This window comes from Neltuma alba, unplaced genomic scaffold, assembly GCF_004799145.2.
Source record: "Neltuma alba isolate B1F8T4 unplaced genomic scaffold, ASM479914v2 tig00013403_pilon, whole genome shotgun sequence".
NCBI lineage: Eukaryota > Viridiplantae > Streptophyta > Magnoliopsida > Fabales > Fabaceae > Neltuma > Neltuma alba.
In genome coordinates, this window is record NW_021637661.1 from 127,080 (window position 1) to 138,619 (window position 11,540).

The window sequence follows — 11,540 nt, forward strand, 5'->3', positions numbered from 1 at the left end:
TTATCCATCCTACCTAGATTATTTTTTAAGGATTGATTCTATATCTTCGTTATCCAAACTTTTGTACCTTTTTTTAAAATAGATCCCTTTATGTTTATCATTTATTAATACGCCGTTTTACGAATTTAAATGATGGATAGATAACTAGAGCCAACAAAGCGAGATGAGCCTGTCAAAGGCAGACCTGTTTAAGTAGGTTTATTTTTAGAAATTATTATCAAATCTGAAAAAAAAAATATTAATACTACAAATACTAAAATGTATCAATAAGAAAACTTATTGTCGTTTCTTAGTTTAGAAAATATAACTTGTCATTCACCAGTTTCATGACGTTAGTAATCATATTCCTTTCTTGATACCACATTGTAGATCCCTCCTTTCTTTTTTTTGGGTATTTGACATATGTTATAGCCATTTTGACAATTATACTTAATCAAAATTGTTTACATCCTTTATAAATAACATAAACATAGTGTAGGATTAGCAAGATATTTATGCAACTATGAATATTTCTTCTAGGGACAAATCTAAACTAGAGCATTGTTTGGAAGATCCAATACTTCAACGTGATAATTTTAAAAAAAACATGGTCATTTATGTGGGACATAGTCAACATTGATTTTCAATTTTTTAAGGATAACAACTAATATTTAGTATTGTAATCACTGCAATAGCCGGTGAACCACTTTTTAGCACTGGTTCACATGCTCTTACAAAAAAGAGAAGTTTCCTACTTTCGATTGATGCTTAGGTTCTTATTGATGCTCGTAACTTGTTGAATGATTTTACTATGTAAGGGTAATTTATACTCCTCCAGTCCTTAATATAGGACTCAATTGTTGAGTTGGTTTTGGTCCTAAATATAAGATTCATTTATCATATTTATCAATTTTTTCTAAATTATCCTTATAGATACTCCCTCAACTATAATCAAGTAGAAGAGGGAGATGGGGTATTAAGAAAGATGATTATGGTGTTTTAGGAAAAATGTGTCACTTTTCTTATAATCAACTAACTTACCTAACTTCCTTAATCTAATCAAATTAGTTAAATGGGTCTTATATTAAAGACCAGAGGAGTATTTATTTTGTTATACGCCTGTTACCATGACTACATGATAATTATGGTGAGACACTGTGAGTATGAGATTTTGATTTACTGTTTGTTATAGATTTGGTTTGCTTTTGGATATTTTGATAATAGCTAGCTCAGCACTTTCATTTATTAACATTTAATTATGATTATGATTTGAATTATAAATCTTATAAAATTTATTGTTTCGTTTTTATTTATTTAAAAAGAAGTAAAAATATTGGAAATTTTTAAGAAGGTCTAAAGCCTAAGGGCTAGACTCCAACTATGAGGATGCTTTATGCATAGCTTGGTAGCATGGAATTGAAAAGAGAGGAAGTGGAATTGGAAGGGAAACTTAGCCTTGTGATTGTTTGGCGCGTTAGAAGTGGGTTCTTGATGGAACTCATTTCCATCAAAATCGATGGAAGTCAATTCCATCACTCACCCCATGGAAGGCTTTTTCCCCTCCTCAACTTCTTGCCCTTCAATGCTAACATTTGTTATCAAACCATTTATACAAATTTAAAAATTTTGGAGGTATTTATTATTAATATGCTTTTTTGATTAGATCATATTTGAATATTGTTAAGTTCAATTGATGGTGATCCTCTCATACGCGCATCTTGCATTCACACAAACTCACATTTGGAACGTCATACTTAAGGGTCAAAGCCTCTTCCATTAGGAATTTTTATATAATTTAAAGTTTAAGAGAATTCTGTTTTTAATTTTACTGTTCTTTTTTTGGTTAAGCCTAAGGTATTCACCACTGGTAGTAGTAACTAGTTCTCTCACACTGTAAACTTTCTAAATGGGTTTTAGTACTGACCACAAAATCTTCTCTATACATACCACTAGAAACTGAAACCTTGACTAAATGTTTAAGGAACCCATCAAAGTACCAACTATGTTAGGTTCGTGGCTTTTAATTTTACCGCTAAGAACGAAACCTATTCTTTATTGAGAAATTTAAGAAATAATCTCAATAACGCTCCATGTTCGTGTGAGGCTGCCTATTAGACCTTTTTCCTTTTTGGTTCCAAAAGACCACATATTATTTAGTGAAACTTGGAAATAACGTGTCACGTAAACCAATGTAGCACATGGCCTTCCCACTTAGGCGGCTGATTTTTTTTTTTCTTTTGAACATCTGAGCTCATTAATTCTTCTGTTGCTATTTATGCAATCAATTACTTTTTAGGGTAAAAAACCTCCAGGTGAAGATAATATTTGAGTTGTCTATTTGTGAATATTATTTTGCAGAAGAAAATCTTTTTTTTTTTTAAAAAAGAAAAGCCAACCTTTAAAATAAGGATGAAAGTTGGATACTTCTGTTCTTTCTTCGCGAATGTTCTTCGTGGACACAGATGCTCATTATACGCATAAATTTATACCCAAAAAAACTCTGATTTTTTTTTTATTAAGATAGTTTCAAAAGATAAAAATCTTTTTGAATAAATAGAGCAATATATGAGGGATTGTATACAAAATTTAAAAGCATATTTGGCTTTTGGTAGTTAAAAACCAAGCTAACAATCAGTGATTAGACTACATTCAGTGATTATTGTCCATGTGATTAGACTTGGAGCTTCATTTGCAAGTTATTGCGTAGTGAGACATTAATTAAATATCATATCGATTTCTACTTACCAGGAAAAAAAATATGTTTAGCTACTCTAAGGGGAAAAAAAATATCGATTTTGGGAAAAAAGAGCATGCTCCAATTACTAACAATCATGGGTAAATTAATGCGTTGAAATAAATTAAATAAAATTTACATTGTGCTGATTTATACTAACCAGAAAAAAAATTATGCTTAGTTCTTAAAAAAACTTGATTGTGAAAAAAAAGGAGCATGGACTTGGACCCTTGGTTGAGCGTCATATATGATCCGATACGTAGTATAGGTAGGCATTTCTTTGTTTCTTTTCTATATATATAACATTATATATTCAATAAATTGAAAGGTAATTTAGAAATTCAGAAAGCATATAAATAAAAAGACAAAGTAATTTAGAGGTCCTTGAAGTTTATTTCAGTTTTAAATTAGGTCCCTAAATTTGTTTTTCTTTTTACTGGGTCTTTTCACTTTTTACTGTCAGAGTTGTTAGTCCTTGCCGTTTAAGGGTGTGTTTGGATTAGCAATAAAATGAGTAACTCTTTTTAATATAACTTTTACAAAAGTGAGATTAAATGAAAATCAGATAGTGTAATGTGATTTATGTTTGAATTGTCTTTTGTTAAAAAATCAGTTTGTAAAAATAAAAATTGTTTGGGTTGTTATGGAAAAAGTAACTTTAGTTGTAAAATAACTAAAAAGACATAAATTTTATTAAATAATACATTTATTTTTATTTTTGATATAATATATATTATATTTATTGTCAAAATATATATACTATTATATATATTGTATTTACATAATGTGAAAATTTTAAGAGAAATATGAAAAAAAAACAATAATAGAAAATGGGAAAATCTTCTAGCAGCCACGCACGGTAAATGCCTCTTTATTCCTATCGGTCTCCCTCATCAACATTTTTTTTTGGAAGTAAAAATTATGCAATATTAACATTATCAATTTCAACAAAAAAGGTGCCAGCTAAGATACTACTAATCACCGGGGTTTTTTTCCCCCCGGGGGGGGGGGAGATAGAAGGGCAGCTCCTGTAAATTAATTTTCATAGCGCACTGAATGTTGATAAAATATCTCACCGCACTGTGCCGCGCTCAAAAGCAGGAATATTTGGCTTCATCTTTAAACCGAGCTCTTAGAACAAAAGTCCTTTATTAGCAACACCATCCCAAACATGCAGCTGCTACCTAAAGTAGCTTTTGGAGGGGAACAAGTCAGTTTGCGGCTTTCTAAGGTGATCCCATACACACTGTAAATTTATTAAATAAGTATTGCTACCTTTGAGAATTTCCGTTCAAAGACACGACCGCTTAATAATAAGGAGCCTCCTCTCTCTTTTTGCTCACTCCTCCTCTTCTCTTCCATTCTCTCAACCTGTAAATGGCTCACAATTTCTTCTCATCCCACCATAACACCTCCATGCGGTCACGTCTCTTTCTCCATCCAACTTGAGGCCATTTGAAGCTTCTTTTATTGAATAATGGATGCAACCTCATGAAATTTATTGGAGATCCTTTAACCAAACTAAATAGTATTGTCATAGGAAAGCAAAAAATAGGACCCAAAATCTTGGCCATGCCATGTAGTTGCTTAACAGAATGTTTAAGCACAAAAGTAAAGATGCACTGGTTCTTGGCAACTCTTTGATGCTTCTGAAGGTATTGATGTTTAAATGGCCAAAAGTTGTATGCAACAAAAAAAAAACAACAAGTCTATTTTTATTCAAGCCCCTGTTTTAGTAATAGAAAAACAGAGATCAAGAAGCAATCAAATACTTCTCCAAAGGTAAACTAGACTAAATTCTCAACGAGGTTTAAGTCATTGCCAAGTCAACCACGGTAACCTTTATTAATGAAGAGAATAAATAAAATATACAATAAATGAATAAAAAAGAAAAGGAATATATGAGGGGGATAAAATTAAAAAAACTCATTAAATACTTAGACAAAAATAAATATTATCTTATAAAAGAAATCAAATCCCTCCAACAAAATTTAGTTTACATATTAAACCGGAGGAAGTATTTCACAGATTTAAACTACAGGAACTAACAACTCTAACAGTGAAAAATTAAACAACCCAATAAACAAAATTCAAGGAAGTAAATTATAAGGACTTTCAAATTAATTTTTCCTAAATAAAAATATGTTAAAATGATATCATATAACATAATAAATAAAATCCTGTTATCTTTTATAATTTAGAAATTTAAACAGCACAATTTATTATTACAATTAACTAAAAACAATTTATTTTATTAGAATTTAAAAAGAGAAAAATATTTATTAAATAAAAAAAATAAAAAATAGTGGCCAAAATAGGAGTGAAAGGAAAAACAATAACCCAAACTAAAATAAAAAAGTAAAAACAAAATGCACTTTATTTCCCGTCAATGTGTAAATTTATTTATAAAGTGCTTATAGGTATAAATTTACTTTACACCAAAACCTTTTCTTTTTTAGCGCAAAAATGTATATAAAATTTTTAAAATAATACAAAATATCATGACTGTTAAATAAGTTGATATTGATTATTTAACAAAAATGTTAATAAAAAATTGTGTAAAAATACACGTAAAATTTTTAAAATAATGTAAAAATATCACGCTGATTAAATCAATCAACATTAACTGCTCAACAAATAGTGTTTACAGGCTTTCATGTGTTACATAACATTTTTGCTTCTAGCAGCTCTATCTCCTATTATGCGGTCTTTCACAAGACGTAATGGATGCATCTCGTTACTACTGAAGCTATCCCTTCCCCAGCCAACTCCTCCATTATCATTTTCTTCTTTATTTGTTGTTGATGGTTTTGCTTTAGAACTAACAAGTTGCCAATTAAAGATAACGTCATTATAAATTAGCCAAACACTAGAAGGAGATGAATGGTAGAATGACAAAGAGGAAGTCGAAAATTACTTGTCTATCATCACAAAAATTGACGTGTCCAATTCATTTGACAATATTTATCGATGGTGAAGCAACCAAAGAAAATGAGAGGGTTGTGCGGCTAACGTGTCTTGCAGAGAACCTCACATTCACAGACTGGGCAGCGGGAGCGAAAACGTTATGCAACATATGTGTGTGCTCTTTGCTAAATGGTCAACATAAGATGATTCAACAATCACGGTATTTTTATACCATTTTGAAAATTTCATGTTTATCTTGCACCATTTTCTTGACTAACTTGTTTGTTAGTTCTTGACTAACTTGTTTGTTAAATAGTTAATGTTTAATTTAATAGTTATGATATTTTTACAATATTTTAAAAAATTCATGTACATTTTTGTATCCAAATTAAAGAAAATTTATGATATTAAGTCACCATAACAAAAATACTTTATGGGTATATTTGCATGGTAATCCTTAATTTTATATAAGTTTACACTTTGGCTTTTTAATTTTATAAACTATTTTTCAATCATTTAATTTGTTATTGTTCATCGCATCCTAATCTTGAGATTGACAATTGACAATGGATTACTTTCAGATATTTCGAAACTCCTATGAAAATAAGAAAGGTTGATGTCTAGAATTATATAAATTACAGAAAGGAAATAATTTTCTCCAGATAAAAAAGAGTAAAACATATTAATACACTCATCTTTTTTTTTTTACTAGGCACATGCATGCTCTTATTGAAAGTAATCCTATTAGAGAGACTGTTGAGTGTTAAATATGAGTACTTCTTATATATTAGAGATTCGAATTTTGATTCATATACTCATTTTATTTTTAAAACCCGCAAAAACCTTCATGAAACTCAACAGTTTTTTTGCCGGAGAAAATCAGCAGTTGTGAGTCTGTGTGCGTGTATTGGCCAACCAACAGTTATCTATGTCGTAAATATTTAATCTTTCATTTCTATCCGCCTAATGATTCATTAACTTTGACCCCAAAAAAAATCATTCATTAATTTTTTTGGTATAAATCATTAATTGACTTTTAAATAAATTCACTGCATATGAGAAATGGAAGTGTAATAAACAAAAATTTTTATAATGGAAAATCGCCAAAAAAAAAAACGTTGACAAAAAAATCATTCATTAACTTTTTTTGGGGTTTAAATCATTAATTGACTTTTGAGAAATGGAAGTGTAATAAACAAAAATTATTTAAAATGGGAAAAATGGGAAAAAGAAGGGGAAGGTATTATTAAGACCGGAAATGTATATCTTCCGTTAATAAGACAGTCTGGTGTTTTTTCTCGCAGATCTCCCTTTTCTTCAAAACCCTAATTCTACCAAATTCAGTTTGAGCCTTGAAAGACCTATCTCTCTCTTTACCATATTCCCCTTCCCTACCTTCTAAACGATTTTACCATTCAACAGCGATCTCTGTTTCAATTGTCAACTCTATTTTCTCTCAAACTTCAGGTTGGTTGTTTGCCGTTTCTTCATTCTCTGCGTGGTTATTTTCATTTCCTTGTATTCCGCCTCATGATCTTATGAGAATTAGCCGCTGTATTGATGGTTGGAGCATAGAATTGTGCTTTAGGGTTCGTTTTGTGTGATTGTTTGAATTTAGCGATTTAGATTCTGCATTGCCGTTTGTCGATTTTGCGGCGCGGGAATTGGGACTTTTGGCTCTTTTGCAATGGTTTTCTTGCTTGGACGAAGTGTAATGGATCCTAGAGAGTCTTTGTGGTTTTTATGTTCTTTTAGTTCTTCTTGGATGGTTGCATCTTTTTAATCTTAAGAATATCAATTAAATGCGGATTTTTGGGTTGTCTTATCTAGCAATTATTTGCAATCTCTTCGTTTTTTCTATAAAGCTGTAACTTTCGGGGCATAAACATCCATGTTATGGGCAACTGGTGTCATGGCTGCTTGCGGAATTTTGAAAATTAAGTCAGGAGGGCCGACAATTGTGACATTCTAGAAAATAGTTGGGGCAGAACATTCAGTTTGAGTTTGAGTTGCACTATATTACTCTCTGTATCTATGTCCATCTGCTGTTTGTTTTTCATAATATGACTTTTTTCTTTTTGTCGCTAATTAGAGGTTAGTATTCAACAATGCATTTGGCTTGAGGCTGAATACATGACAGAATTCAGCTCGTCCTTTTTTTATTTTTCACCAGTGCACTTCTGCCTGTCTCTTACAGAGAAACTACTTATATTCAACGTGGTCAGGATTGTAGAGTATTGCATGTCTTTAGTCAATTTTTCCCCCCCTGATTTTAATAGTGTGTGGTGATAATGTGTCATACATTATGCCTGAATGCCCATGGGCCATGGAGCCTAAGAAGAAAAATCTGTGCTATGTATATCTCTTTAAATAAAGGGTGAGGTCGATGTTGAACTTGATTGATATGAAAAGGGTTCTTCATTATTTAGAATATACAAGACTTTCTACATGTAAGGTCTGAAATAATTATGTAATTTTTGGCATCCCTGATGCTTATTCAGTACATATGCTTACAATTGATCAATATTTTGCATTTAAAAGTTTTTACGTTGAGATACTCCTTTTTGTTTAAAGTACATTCATTCTCTAGGTTGCTTATATTATAGCGGCAACATTGGCTTCTGTTTTAACGCCTGACAATCAGAGATATGGAGAAATATTGAATGTGCCACAATCGGTTGAACAAACAATAGACCTTGTTTATTTGATTGTTGGACCTCGTGTTTCTTATGCTTAGAATATGGTCATACAAGTGCGAGCTAGGTCATCTTGAATTGAATGAAATGCAATGCCGCTTTGTTTATTTTCGGTTGAGGGGGCTGATGCATACGAAATTTTGAATGGCTGTTGAGGCAAAATGTGTATTTTGGGAGGTGAAAGCTACTGCCTCTTTGTATGATATGAAGGGGAGCAGTAGATAGGTAAATTATTCTTCGAGAAGAATGGGCATTAAATAAGTTTCTTTTTGTTGTGTGGGCTACTACTTGTATTGCTGTTTGACTTTGTTCAACTGGAAAAATACCACTCTATCTTTCCATCTCCACCAATAACTTTGGGGACTATCTTGAAACTTCAGCTGTTGCATATCTAGCTCTCAACAAAGTACTCTGGGTCTAATTTGGTAACTTGATGTATGATAAGTCATAATGTGAATTTCTATTCCGAAAGAGCAACATAATAAACAATTAAGTTGTAGCTGACTATATGGAACAATGGACAAGCATGATCTATGTGGTTTTCTTTATATGTTACTTGCATGTCAACAGCTTTTTTAAGTAATGTTCATGCTATTGTGTTAACTTTTATCTTCCTTGGATTGTCCTGTTCATGTTTATGTCCTTGCTCTTAATTTAATTTCAGATGCTTTAAACCAGGGTGTTGCTGTCACATTTTGCTCTCTTTTTATACCATACTTTGTACACAATTGTTCTTTTTCATCTTGTAAGTGAACGCTTGATTGGTAATAGAGATCTGTCGACATAGGTTGGTGATGTCAGCCAAATATACATTGTGAAGGAGATAGTTTTGTTTTCTTTTATGGCTGTATTTGCTTGTGATACAATTTAACCCTACCAAATCGAGGGTCCAGTTTCAAAGGGGGGAAGTGCTAATTTATATATCTCATTGTTGTAGGGTCTTATTTGCATTTTAAGGACATGTCTCCTGGATCTCGATCTAAGTCCAAAAAGGGGAGCAAGGAAGCCCAGAAGGCATCTGCTAAATCTCCAGGACCTAATAATGCAGGTACTGGTTTGCCTGCCAGTGCATACAACCCATTATCAGGAACATTCCATACTCTTGAAATTTCACCAGCATCTTCTACCTCTCCTGTTCATTCTAATGGTCGGTTCCGGAACATAGATGAGACAGATGATCATCCTGGGGGTTCAGTGTTAGCTGGTGCTGAGTATGATTCTGTTTCTAATAATGGTAGTTGGTCTGGTGAGTCAGAGGATCATAAAGAAAAAGGTTCTAATCTACCTGTCAGATTAGAAGCAGTACCAGGAGCTGATAATGACAAGCGAGAGAAAATTCGCCAGAAGAATGAGAGAAAACATCAACGGCAGAAGGAAAGGCGAGCTCAAGAATTGCATGAGCGTTGCAGTGGCTATCTAATGTCAAGAAAACTTGAGGTGCTTGCTCAACAGCTTGTGGCAATGGGATTTTCTCATGAACGGGCAACAATGGCACTGATATTGAATGAAGGGAGGGTTGAGGAATCAGTTAACTGGCTGTTTGAGGGCGGTGAAGAAGCAGATAATCAAAAGGATAAACAAATAGGTGGGAGCAGTCTGAAAATTGACATATCTGAAGAGCTTGCTCGGATTGCAGACATGGAAACCAGGTATTGTTGCTCAAAACAAGAGGTTGAAAGAGCAGTTGTTGCATGTGAAGGTGATCTTGATAAAGCTGCAGAGTCCTTGAGAGACTTGAAGCAGGATCCACCATCTGCTCCTCAAAAGCCAGAGGAAACTGGGGATCCACCTACTCTTAATAATGGTAAGCAGTTAGGAGTTGCTAGTCAGAGTGCTAGGCCCCAAACAAAGCCCAGTCTTAACCCCACTCAACTAAAGAAAGATGAAAGGGATTTTAACTATACGAAGTCACCAGTTATGGTTGGAGGATCTTTGGAATCCAGTAATAAAAATATTCAACCTCTAAAGAGAATTCAATCAAAGACAGAGTGGGCAAAACCCCAGCAACCTATTATTGCAGCTGATAAGAGGTGGCCAAGTGCTGGGTCTAATCTTTCCGTGTCATATTCTTCAGCATCACCTTTGCAGGTGTCCCCCACACCTGCTAAGACTGAAGGTCGTTATATGGCTGTTGGAGGTGATTTGAAAAATCTTCAACCTGGAGCAGCTAGGGAACCAGTAGTTGTGATGCAGCGGCCTCAAACTGCAAATGCAAAGCACGTTCCAGCCACAAGTATGAGTTCATCTCCTCCTGGAATAGCTGCCAGTTGGTATCCAACCAATAGTGCGGAAGTAATGAGGTCAAATGGCTTCTTACCCCGCCCTCCCAGCACTAGAAGTCTCAGTCCAAATTATCTCAGTTCAAATCAGATGTATCACCAACTCCAGTATCAACCCCAGCATCAATTTGTCACTGCAAGCAGCCATTCAGTAGATCCCCAAGTAACCAGCCGAGGGAACAGCTTATGTTATAGAGCAAGTACATCTCCAACATTAGCCGCTGCTTCTCTAGGTCTCTTTTCTGGATCAGGATCGGCTGCCACATCAGGGGCGTCATCTCCGGTGGACTGGAGCACTGGTGGATCAATGCACTTTGATTACACCAGCATAGACTGGTCCTTGGATAGAGGGGTATCATCACCGAGGTCAAATGCATTATGGCTTGGTCTTTCACCTTTTACAAAGAATGGTCATAGTCATATTTACGATTCAAATACCTCTGGGATGGTCACTCAGCCGTCAATGAGATCAGTAGCCTCAAATGGTAGCTTAGTCCCCATGCCTGGATTGCAAGATGGTGGGGTAGCTTCTGCAGAATCCTCCAGTGCTGGGTCTCGGGAGTGGAGTTCGCCATTTGAAGGCAAAGATCTTTTTAGTTTACCCAGACAGTTTGTTTCTTCTCCTTCTCTGTAGAATGAGAGTAGCGAGAAGTCTTCTAAATAAAAAATGAAAGGAAGACATTTGAAATGTGTGTGGATTTGATGTTGGTTCTTATGCTTAAAAAAGTCGTTTGTTGGTGATAAACCATCAGCCGAGAACCCTTTTTCTTGCATTCGCACAGAATACGGTTGCCTATAGCAAGTGACTTGCAGTAACGTCAAGTTGTAACAAAGCAAAGAGAACTCATTCAAAAAATGATAAAACCGGTAAATCTGGTTCTCATGAGAAGGCTTAACCTGAAGGATCTGAGAACGGAAATATTATATAATCTCAAGGCTTCAGAA

General features: G+C 33.9%; 1 protein-coding gene across 2 annotated transcripts; it reads left to right on the forward strand.

Annotated features, from left to right (window-relative positions):
- Positions 1–6,933: 6,933 nt before the first annotated feature.
- On the forward strand, positions 6,934–11,314 carry LOC114737066 (uncharacterized). 2 transcript variants are annotated; one of them, XM_028924962.1, is made up of 2 exons: positions 6,934–7,087; positions 9,254–11,314. In XM_028924962.1, the coding sequence occupies exon 2, from the start codon at positions 9,277–9,279 to the stop codon at positions 11,227–11,229; it is 1,953 nt and encodes a 650-aa protein (XP_028780795.1). In that variant the 5' UTR covers positions 6,934–7,087; positions 9,254–9,276; the 3' UTR covers positions 11,230–11,314. The 2 variants fall into 2 exon arrangements, with proteins under 2 accessions (XP_028780795.1, XP_028780796.1); XM_028924963.1 differs by lacking the exon at positions 6,934–7,087 and adding an exon at positions 8,521–8,541.
- The last annotated feature ends 226 nt before the right edge of the window (positions 11,315–11,540 follow it).